An 11,459-nucleotide genomic window follows, 5' to 3' on the forward strand; every position below is an offset into this window, starting at 1 on the left:
ACAGACTAAATGTTAATTTCCAAGTAATAGTGACTCATGTGACAAATGAGTGTAGTCGGTACGGAGCACGAGTGCAGGGACTTGCCATGTTTTGTGTGATGTGGTTCCCTTGTCTTAGTTCCAGGTTGGTTTGTGTCTCAGCATCGACATCACGAACAGATGTTGCCCTGTGGAGATGAGCAAACAGTTAGCAGTCAGTGTCTTGGCTCTCTCTCTCTCTCTCTCTCTCTCTATCTATCTATCTATCTATCTATCTATCTATCTATCTCACACACACAGACACGCACGCAGCACTGCTATAATCCCATTGCCGAAAAAAATTACAGGCAAAAAATGTTAGTTTAGAAAATCTCCAAAAGAGAAATCAGACACGACATGTCACTCCTTTCATTTCTAGGGCAAATGTAAATAATATTTCAACATGTACAGTGTTGCTATACAGCAATCAAATGAGGTACAGAGATGTGTCAGTGAAATGAGACACAGGGCGTAAAGTGAAGGTACAAAGAAAAGACAGATAATGGCATCGTTAGTTATAGTTATCACACCCTTCCTCTCTCTCTCTCTCACACACACACACACACACACACACAGAGCTCCACTGAAGTAGTCACTGGAGATGAAAGCACTGTGTGGGCTCCCCTCCCCTCTCATCCGTCAACACCCCTCAGCAACCCCCAACCCCCCCAACCTCCTATCCCCCGCGCCTGACCCCCAGCCTGCCCACCCTGTATGCTAGACGTGCATTGTGGGGCTGCGTCTATTCAGTCACGTTCCTCACACACTGGTTTTTCTGTGCCCTCTTTGACCTGCTCTCTCGGCTGCCTCAGCCAGCGAAGCGAGGAGAGATTATACATCAGAGACCACTTCGGTGGGAGACCATTTACCGCCCGCCAACACAGAGCCACAGATCAACAAACACTCACACCTACGAACACACACAGAAGTGTAGAATGCGAGACAGAAAGAGACAACTATGCAAAAATTTACGACAAACCATTGATTCCGTTTCAGAAGCTACAACAGAGGATAGGTATAGCGATAAAGAACATGGGTCACGGATGGAAAGATGGTGTTTCTTTAAGGCTTTACCAAGATCCCTTAGTGTTTAAAATACCCTTCAAGTCTGCCACTGTTTTGTATACATTTGAATGTCTTAAGCACTGGAGCATAACAGAGCTGTTATTTCATGTTAAGGAGATATGAAAAAAGCTACAAAAAGACTGATATCAATTATTCATTTGTGGAACATTTTTGGAAATGACAAACGTAATAATTGGTCTTTAACATTTAATTTGTGCTTTTATCTGCTGGGTGCTAATGGGGCTGGATTTAACAACTTTTCAAGAATAAAGATACAAAAAGAAGGCTTTTGCCAGTGATCATTTAGGGTAAGTAGGTAGCCCATAATTGTTTTTCCTTTTTAATGTATATTTGTGCAATGCCTGTGATATATAACATAACATATATACATATGGGTCAAATGTGAACCTCGACTTCTGTTGAGATAAAGTTAAGTTAGAACATGAACAATACCTTCATATACTTAAATGTAATGAATTACTTTAATTTTAATTCATGTTTATGTAATGAGACACTTTAGTGGATATATAAATCAACTTTTTAAGAACTGTGACAATGCCCTGCTTCTGCATTACTGAGATATCACAATCTTGTGAGGGGGAAAAAGAAACAGGTGAGAACAAAATTGAAAAACCAAAAAAAAAAAAAAAAAATCTTTTTGTATAAATGGCAAAATGGAACAATTGCTGAACACCAATGAGCTGGGTGACTCAAGTGCCATTGGAATATTAACAGAGTGGACCTGTGAATTTCAAAAGGCTGTTTCAAAAATCCTCTAACAGGTGAAACAACAATGGAAGAGGTGAAATTACTGCTCTCACTTGGCAGATTTTATTTAAAAAGGAAATCTTGACGTTTGAATATTAGACTTGATGACTCGTTTGGTCATTTCTGCATGGCAGTTGTTATGGGATCCACTGCAGGCAGACAGACAGAAGTGCTTTTAAAATAGTAAAAGTGAAGCCTTGCCGTGCTCGGCAGTGCTGAGAGCAGCAGAGAATCTCGGCTCCTCGATCATCGCTGAGAAACGCCTCTGAGCCTCGCTGCCGCGCCGCTGGCACGCCACTTTTATTGCTGTGACCCGGGGGCCATTAATCAGCCTGTTGTGAGCCCCTCGGCATGTCTCCTCCCTTCCCCAGCGCTCCCATCCCCCCGCAGCCTCCATGCTCCAGCTCCCCAGAGCCAGTCCTGCTTCAACAACATCCGCATGTTGAGACGGTGTGCGTGCATGCGTGGGTACAAGTGCAGTGTAGCTGCGAAAGTGCGCAGAGCCGCGTGTGTGCGTTTCTGCAAATTACAGACGTCGTTGAGAAATCACATCACTCCTGCTTCCTGCGTTTCCTGGAGCGACACATGCAGCTCTCGCTCCGTCTCTCTCTCTCTCTCTCTCTCTCACACACACACACACACACACACACACGCACGCACGCACGCACACAGACAGACAGACAGAGCGGCTCGTCTTGCAACTGAAAAGTCTGCACTCAACGAGACCGAACATGACAACGAAAAAATAAGCCTCTTATAGAAACGCAGATGTTCAGTGACATGCTGCCTGTATGGACATTTCCGTTCAACCTAATGCAGCGACGTGACTCTCCGTGGTACAAACATAGAGCGAAAAACACAGCTATTAAACCACTGAGAGAGGAAGTGGTCCGTTCTTATAAAAGGTGAACGCAACCAAAAGTCAGTCAGGTGTCTTACGTCCTGTTATTACTTCACAACGTGGCCACAGTGCGCGGCCGCGGCACCCGTCTCTTCTACGAAATTAATAGCAGTCCTGCAAAGATGAGAGGCTGCGCGGGCCTCAAGGTCAGGATCAAGCACTTGACTGCGCACTGCATGCACTGCCGGGAATAAAAAGGCAGCTTTTGGATGCGTGGACACCTGCAGGTTCTGAACTGCACACGGAACCCTCGTTAAAATTACGCATGGAAGAAAGCGCTTCGTCGGTCACTGTGTCATTACCAGCATGGTAATGCTTTTGTTACATGCTGCGTGTTATTGGGGGAATCGGTGCAAAATAACGCTATTATTGTTACAGTCTCATAAGAGCAAACTTCTTGGACAGGCATCAGATTTTTTTCAAGCGTCCATTAACCAATAACAACTAATGGGGAAATATGTAAATATGGTGGATAGTTACATTATGTATTTGGACGGAATTGATGACGTTATGTTGATTTTGGCTGTTGCATGATGACACTTCTTCGATGCTGAGTGATTTTCTGAACATGTACATGCAACGCATTTGCACCTTAGCCAATAAACCGCCACATTACAGTTGGACTTATTACACGTTGTGCAAGAGACTTTCACGATGCCCTTGCAACAGTGCACTCACATTGACCGCACCATATGACCGCAGCAATAAGACGTATGGAAACGGAACAGTCAAGAAATGTTTACTATTATGTTTAATACTTTAGTAATCAGTATAACTACACTGACAGCAGAGTCGCCACTCATGACAAAACTACACCTCTTAAGTGTTGCTGTTGGCTGAAAGCTGCATTTGAACTGTCTTGTTCATGCTAGAGAGGCTGTCTGACTCCGGTCCAAACCTTGCTGCCGTGACAGATCAAAACAAATTACTACAGGACACGATAGAGACAAAATTCTACAGGAAACCATCTGGAAAACTCGCACTGGGCGCAATCATTAAAATAAAAGACATTGGCATCAACAGCGCACCCCGGAGTCTATGAAACGGCAACTTTAAGCCTACACATTTCAAATCTACGGGCTATTTATACTTTCAGTGAGGTCTGGACCTGCAGTAAAACGAGCTTTTGTTGCCTGGGTGTTGGGTTATCTTGCATTAGTGGCCTACAAACCGGATGCTTTGAAAATATTCTGGGAAGAAATCCTGCTATAATGTGACATTATGAGTGGAAGGACGGAGGGTGAGACAGTCGTGGAGGAAAAGGCCGTGTGTTGACGCCCGTCCCCGCTGCTAAGAATAGTTTGCGCAACAAACAACTCCCGACGGCCGCCCAATCCATCACAGCGGTCGGCAGCGGCAGGCAGGCAGGCAGGGGGGAGGGGGGCGCAGCGGTCGGAGCCGCGTTTATAAACCAGACCGCTGGAGCGGAGCCCCGACTCGCACCATTAAACAGAAAACCACCGGGTGTTTTCAGCGGAACCTCGGCGAGTTCTGCCTCTCGGTGTCGTGCGCTTGTTGAGGGAGGAGGAGAAAACAAGGGCAGAAGGGTAGACTGACAGGGAAAGAAAGAGGGAGAGAGGAAAAAACTCGCCTCTCCCTCTTTTCCCTGGTTTCCTGTTTCTGACGACAATGACTTGAACTCTTCGTGACCCGCGGTATACTAGCCTACGCACCGGCACCGCTCATCATTTCCTCCAGGTCTCCAGTCCCCGCAGCGCTGTGGTGGCGCGCGTACCGGTAATGGGCCTGTGCCTGTGTGGGAGAGGCTGAGGGCGGACGGCGGAGCCGGGGAGGTGGTGGTATCAGCATTAGCTGCCTCCACACTCTCTTCACAAGTCGATAAATAACCGACAGCAAACGTAGATCCTATTTAAAGAACCCGTGGCATCAATCGTTCTCAAACGCCTCCTGCGTGACCATGATATGGTTGTTGCACGGTCGGGTCTGCTCGGCAGTATAACGGCAAACTGGGACTGTGGGTCTTGCTGTGTAAACGGGAGTGTAGGCACCCTCTCGCTCTTTGTCCCTGGAGCTTTGCCAGGCTCTCTGAAGCGCAGAGCCCCGATCAGCTCTAAAAAAAATGCAGTGTGACGCAGGATAATCTCCGCAGCGACGGGGGTGGGGTGGGCATAAACACGGATTAAATGCGGGCGCGCGCGCACGCACCATCGCGCCGCTGTGTGTGTGTGTGTGTGTGTGTGTGTGTGTGTGTGTGTGTGTGTGTGTGTGTGTGTGTGTGTGTGTGTGCTCCCGAAACGAAAGGAATTCTGCACACGCTGCCGGTGAACAAAATAGAAATCAGCGGGAACAAATCTTAGGAGGAAAAAAAAAAAAGCATAAAGAGCGCGGACCTAAACTACGGCCTGACTACCAAATACACAGCCTGAGGGCCACACTCTCACCAGCATCAACACCCTGCATCAAAAAACGGAGAAGGCGAGGAAAAGAACGCGTGCCAAATTTTAATTGTTATTGATTATCAGGCTGACGTGTGCCAAATGGTCCAATTGATCAACTCAATGTAGACCCAAGAGTGCAATCTATGGAAAGTTGACATACTGTTCGTCAGTGACATAACAGTGCGGGCTGAGCAGAGACAGAGGGGTTGAGGGAGAGCCAAAGGAGACGGAGACACGGAGAGCGCTGCTGCTGCCGGTGGAGCGCAGAGCTGGAAAGAGCCAGCGGCGTCTCCTCAGCTGTCACATTATTAGCACCGAGCTGTAAACAAGGGGCCCCTGCGTCCTCCCGGGCCGCTGCACAGCCGCATGCAAGTCGGTGCACGGTTCAATCGCCCCCCTCTGCAGCACGGCCGTCAACAACGACGACATTGTGAGCCCCCCTTCCCCCACCCCCCACCCGTGCTGTCACTAGGGCCCGGGCGGCGGCTGCTGAACTGGCTCTATTCATCCCGGGCCAAATGGGGACTAAATGGCCCTTTATGCCACCAAAAGACCCGATTGTAATAGGGATGCGCATGCACGAGTCAACCCGCGTTTACCGGAGGTTTCTTGACTTTCCTTTCAAATGCTGGCGTTGCTTTCATGTGTTGGATGTTCCTAAAAAAAGATCATGACGCTTAAAAGGACTCACACCCCCCTCCCCACATACACACACATGTGGCCCTTCCCACCACATAGGATGAGTACTGCTTAAAGAGGAGGCTTAATTATTGGTGGTGTGTTAATTAGGTTAAATGAAGTCAGTTTAAACAGGTGCTCAGTCAGTGTGAGGTAAACCTAGCTTTCACACCTCTGACATAGCCTAGATTTCTAGCTTTTAAAAAGGTCACACGTGTGAGAGTGACACGAGGAAATGAGACTGCTGTGGCCTCGATCACATGCGTTCACAACACAAATTCATTCTTTACCACAATGAACTTTTAAGCGTTGATTAAGTGTTATGGATCCCCAGCTCTTGGTCAGAACATAGCCAACACGAACCTAGTGATGTGCCATCCAAACGGATAACACATTCCTGCTTTGAAGACGGTTGCTGTAATAAACTATCGCCATCGCCCCGCTGCGCTGCCAAGCGTCTGCGGGATTTCATCAGAGATGCCCGAGGCACCGACATCTAAGACCCAAATGAGGAGGTCTGATCAAGACTGAGCCTGCACAGACTCGGAGGAGGGAGCCGAGGTGTGCCATCATTACTCGACAGCTAAATCAATCTTCCGATAGGCCAGAGAGGGGTCAAAACTAAATACAATCACAGCAAGGATTGCATTTACTCTCTATTCATATCACATCACTGCGTCTAACATTCATCAGCGAAGCAAGTCCAAATGTTGATTTTGGAGATATGCTTATTATACCTTATATAAAAGAGGAGTTTTACATGTAAAAACTGGACTCTAACAGCCCTGCTGCAGAGATATCAGTGGTAATATGTAAGACAGAATCACGTGAGACGCGCCTGTGCCTGGCCGTCCTGACTGTCTCTGTGCCCGTGAAACAGTACTGGAGGCCGACACTCCTCTGCGGGGAAGTGATCCGTGCGCTCCAGACCTCGTCGAAACAAAAAGCTTTGTGGAGCGCTGAGAGAGAGAGAGGAGGGAGGGAGGGAGGGAGGGGGGAGGGGGGCGGCTCTCCTGTTTCATCGCGAGGTCCCGGGAGGCCAGCACGGAGCATAGCTTCAATCAAACCGTGACGTCTCCTCCGGGAGCTGCGCAGCGCCTGGAAAACCGATCTCTCCTCGGCTCTCTGCCGTGCCTCCGCTTTTGTTCACACGCACCTCGCCTCAGCAGCGAGCGCAGCGCCGACAGCGACAACACTGTTGTTGTTTTTTTGTTATCCAGGCGCGAGTGAGAGGAAGGAAAAAAAAAAAAAAAACAAGCGCGACAACAATAAAACAGACCTCATCTCTCTGACTGGATATGAAACAGAGCACGGACGTTTCTTTTGACGAAATTCACCCATTTCCCTGTAAACTGACCAACAGTTTAAAACAGGTTCGGTGTGCGACAGAAACGGTCCCGTGATGTTATTGACGTGCTCCCTATCTGTGCGTAATATTCCCCCACGTGGTCCCTATTGATTGGAAAAGCGGACAAACAGCAGGTTAATGGGTTTGAAATGGGTTGGCGTGGTTGCTCCTATATACGCAGCAGACCCCCAGAAGCACCACGCTGACACATCCACTGTCACACATCACTCAGCATGACAATATGCCCAGCGGGCACGGGGTTGGTGCCTCTTTCAGGTGCACCTTCCCGCTCGACATGCACGCATCCTTAACAAGTGAATTTCTCTTAGAGATTGTTGGAACAGTGGGATTCTCGCTTATTCTCAAATTAAATTCCCGCCGCAGCTGATTGAGAATATTTAGTATCGTATATTGTTTTATTTGGATTGCAGACGAGGCTGGCAGAGGTGAAACCTTTTATTGTTGAGCCAGTTTTGCATATTTCTAATTAGCAGTGTTTTTTAATGAATGAAATAAACGCCTGATAGCTTTGTTTGGGGACCACCCTTGAACCCCCCTGTGATGCCTAATGGGTCTGGGCAATAAGACACTGTTTTTGGAAAAGTGCGACGTCCTCTCGCGTGAAAAGAGAGAGAGAGAGAGAGAGAGAGAAAAAAAAAAAAAAATCAGTATGTCAATCTATGGTAAGCAGCCCTCCCCCTCTGTGTTCCAACACCTGGAAAACAGATCAGCCCCGCACTGACATCACAGCGCACAGTGGAAAAATGATGCGCAAAACGGTCCGACGGCGTACACTATAAATAAACTCGGCCCACACAAAATGTGAAGTATTTGTTTAACGCTTCCACAACATGCACCAGTTAGGGAACGGGCTCTATTACCAAAAGATCACACGTAGCAGTTTAAAAACCCGACTCACGAGACCATCTCTGCTACAAAGTTTGTAGCTTACTGAGAAAGAGGCCGATGAGGCAACACAAACAGACGATTCTAACAGCACGGCTGCGTGTGACCTCTACTAGGGTTTTTAATGAGAAATTCAAAAAGGATGTAGGCAAAAAATGCCAATCAAGATGAAAACCCAGTTTTAAAGTCTAACTGAACCTGAAGCCAACACACTTCAGATAATTGACACTTTACATCAAAAGTCAAGGGGAGAAGCGGAGCAGGGCTTCATCGCAGTATAACAGCGTCTTATATGGACAACTTGATAAATAATTGCCGAATCATGTTATGGATGACCGATCTTAATCCTCAAATGTGCCTTTTTACCTTTTACAAAAACAAGATCGCTAAATGTACAAGAATCCTTCACCCGGTCATATCAGAGGTCACCGTTTAATTCCAGTATAACGAAGCTTCTCCACGCTCCTAAATGAGCCCCCACCCAGTTCATCTCCCTGCTCTGATCCCTCGAAAGGTCCCAACACGAGGTCCAACCTGCTCGCGCGTCAGCCGCGCGGAAGCGCTACGAGCGACCCTCTGTGGGCTTCATCCTGCGCGGATTGGCTGCCGGGGCTGAAGTGGTCTTTCAGTAGCTGCTTCCCTCACTAAGCTCGTCAATGAGCTGGAGCCAGCCAATATGAGGCACATCGATCGTCCTAAGAGAGCGTCCCCTAATTAGTGCCTGTGTGGCTCCAGGACAGGCAGCAGGCACGGCGGCACGGGAGGACACTCCCGCGATGTGAGCCGTTCTCCTGCGGTGGTCCTGTCTGACAAAGTCATTTTCAGGGGCGAAAAAATGTGGCGGGTTAAAAGCTTCCTCGCTGGTCGTGGATGCGTGGCCCGCAGAGGAGCTTTAAAGGAATCGTTAGGAAAGACGATTCAGTTTCACATCCTGCACGCCTTGCAGCACTTATTCCAATTAAACAGCAACTTTATAAGAAGTGGTTCATACTGATCACTGCCGCCCACAATGCTGCAGGAGGAACATGACTGTAGAAGAAAACAAATGTTTTATAGTTGATAATAGAGTGGAAATTAGTGGATTGGATTAAAGGCTAATTGCAAAGTGGTTTTAAATTCGTAAAAGCGCGCCGAGCTATTCAAGCAATGAAGAAATCATAGCGACAGTAATAGGCTAAGCGGCACTTTATAAAACTATTTTTAATATTATTGAAGAGGCTGGGGGTGGCACTTTTTCCCTACGGGAGAGCAGCGCGTATCGGAGCTGCAGGGGGAGGGGGTCCGAACTGGCTGGATCCTCCGTGCGCAAAGGATATTCCCCCCAATGAAAAGACTAGTCTCATAGCGAGACTGCGTGCAAGAGTGGAAGACAACATACTGCAGCGCAAAGTCATATCGGAGAACACCTGCAAGACATGAGAGAGAGAGAGAGAGAGAGAGTGTGTGTGTGTGTGTGTGTGTGTGTGTGTGTGTGTGTGTGTGTGTGTGTGTGTGTGTGTGTGTGGGGCACGATGCCAGAGCGGTTTCCATCAACTAGACAGGAAGGTGAGCGGTGCAGTCCCGTCTCTCACCCCTCCCCAACACCACCTTTGGGACTGATGAGACGACTGATCAACGTCCACTCTGTACAAACAAAGCCCCCCACACCTCCCCCCACGAACACACACTCAGCTGTCACACCAACACACACACACGCACGCACACACACACACACACACCGCGGGGATGCCCTCCAACTGAACTGAACCGTGTATAAACGGAGCAGCACCGCTCGCTTCCCTTTGGCAGGGCGAGGCTGAATTCCGTAACCTTGTTTAGCGCAGAAGCTCCGTGTGCGCGCACGCACACGCGCACATACACACTCCCACCCTCGCCCCACAGGCACTCACACACTTCGTCACTCAACAGAGTGCGAAAAGCCTGAATATTCACCGTCGAGGACGGCGCCACTTTCAAGTCCGCTAATCTCTGTGACGTCCTTCTCACCTTGTAAAAAGGCCAAGCTCACGGTCGGATCATTACGTGTGTGTGCGCGTGTTATTTATCAACCACATGCCACTGCCCCGCCGAAACGCACAAAGACCACCCTATGCGCTATTCTTAGAAGTGGCCGATCCGCTCCCAGTCTCTGCGCACAACACCGGGCTATTGCGTTCAGATCCAGCCCTACACGAGGACTGTCTTTGATTATAAAACACTATATGAAAACTGGCTCGTTTGAAAGCATCTTTGCTGTTGAAGCACTGTTCAAGAAAGAAGAAAAAAAAGCACCGAGCGCTGTGCGTCCTCTGTCCCCATGCAGGAGATTTCACCCCACCAAACACACATGCCCAAGAAAATACATTTGGATTTATCATTGATTGGCTCACCTGGTTAATTGGTGCTACTTCCAGCCGTCGTCCGTGCGCCTCAACTCACGCCTTTTTCCTGTTTTTCCAAGTTAACTAGAAAGGGCAGCGATCCGTGCGTACGTAGACTAGCCCGGTTACGGTCCTGTCTGCTGGAGACAGACAATCCCGGCCAAAGGAGAAAAAAACAACTAAAAGTGTCTAACAGGTTATCCACTTGTCACGAAACAAAACAAGTCTTGCATATAAAGCTCTCGGTCCTTATTCTATTGTCTACAGGCAACTCTCATCCATTACCCTATATTTCAAACGGACTTTTTTGCTGCTGTAAATGTCACTTGGGTAGCCATAAAGCAACAAAAAGATCCTGCGCGGAGGAAAAACAAACGTCAGGATATGGAGAAATCCACAAAAGAAACAAAGGTCCTTTAAGTCGGAGACTCAGTGCGCCGTGCGGCTCAAGCCCCCAAAGGATACAGGTGGCGAGGTCGGCGGACTCGCGGAGAAATTAATTCAGCTCGGCCGTACCTCGCAGCAGCGCCATGTTGGGTTTCAGCGGAGCACGCCGTCCTCGGAAAAAGCCCCTTTCTCCCGCTCTCCGTCACTCCATGTCCTCTCCGACACCGGAATCCGTGTCGCGGAAGGTTTGGCGAAGATTATTCCGTGTAGCTTTTCGTCCCGCGTTTTCTTCGTGGAGCGTTGAGAACACCCCGGTTCGCGCCGAGGACGCACGGAGCTGTACGGGGAGTGCCGCACAGAATGGATGAACGCTGCCGAGACCGAGCGACTCGCTCCACTCCCACTCGCGCAGACTCTACCCAGAAGGCCAGTCGGGAGACCGCAATTACCATAAGCCTCCAGCGCACGGCACTGGCTGCGCGCGCACGCACACACAGAGGGAGACACACACACAGACACACGGGGAAGCACACACACAAGCTCCGCTGAAACTCCAAAACAGGAATAGGCGAGGTTTTAACAGCAGAAATAAGGCAGTAAATAGAACAGAAGTAGCATAATAATAATAA

The 11,459-nt window shown here is 48.7% G+C and overlaps 1 protein-coding gene across 2 annotated transcripts in view; it reads right to left on the reverse strand.

Annotated features, from left to right (window-relative positions):
* Nucleotides 1-11,227, reverse strand: part of bcor (BCL6 corepressor) — a 34,174-nt gene extending 22,947 nt beyond the window's left edge. For both annotated transcript variants that reach the window (XM_076746665.1, XM_076746664.1), the window contains exons 1-2: nucleotides 10,453-11,227; nucleotides 86-167 (exon numbers count right to left, since the gene is read on the reverse strand). In XM_076746665.1, coding sequence (XP_076602780.1) covers nucleotides 86-88 — 3 coding nt within the window. In that variant the 5' untranslated portion in view covers nucleotides 89-167; nucleotides 10,453-11,227. The remainder of the gene's footprint in view (nucleotides 1-85; nucleotides 168-10,452) is intronic.
* Nucleotides 11,228-11,459: the final 232 nt, after the last annotated feature.

Source organism: Chaetodon auriga, chromosome 13, assembly GCF_051107435.1.
Source record: "Chaetodon auriga isolate fChaAug3 chromosome 13, fChaAug3.hap1, whole genome shotgun sequence".
Lineage (NCBI taxonomy): Eukaryota > Metazoa > Chordata > Actinopteri > Chaetodontiformes > Chaetodontidae > Chaetodon > Chaetodon auriga.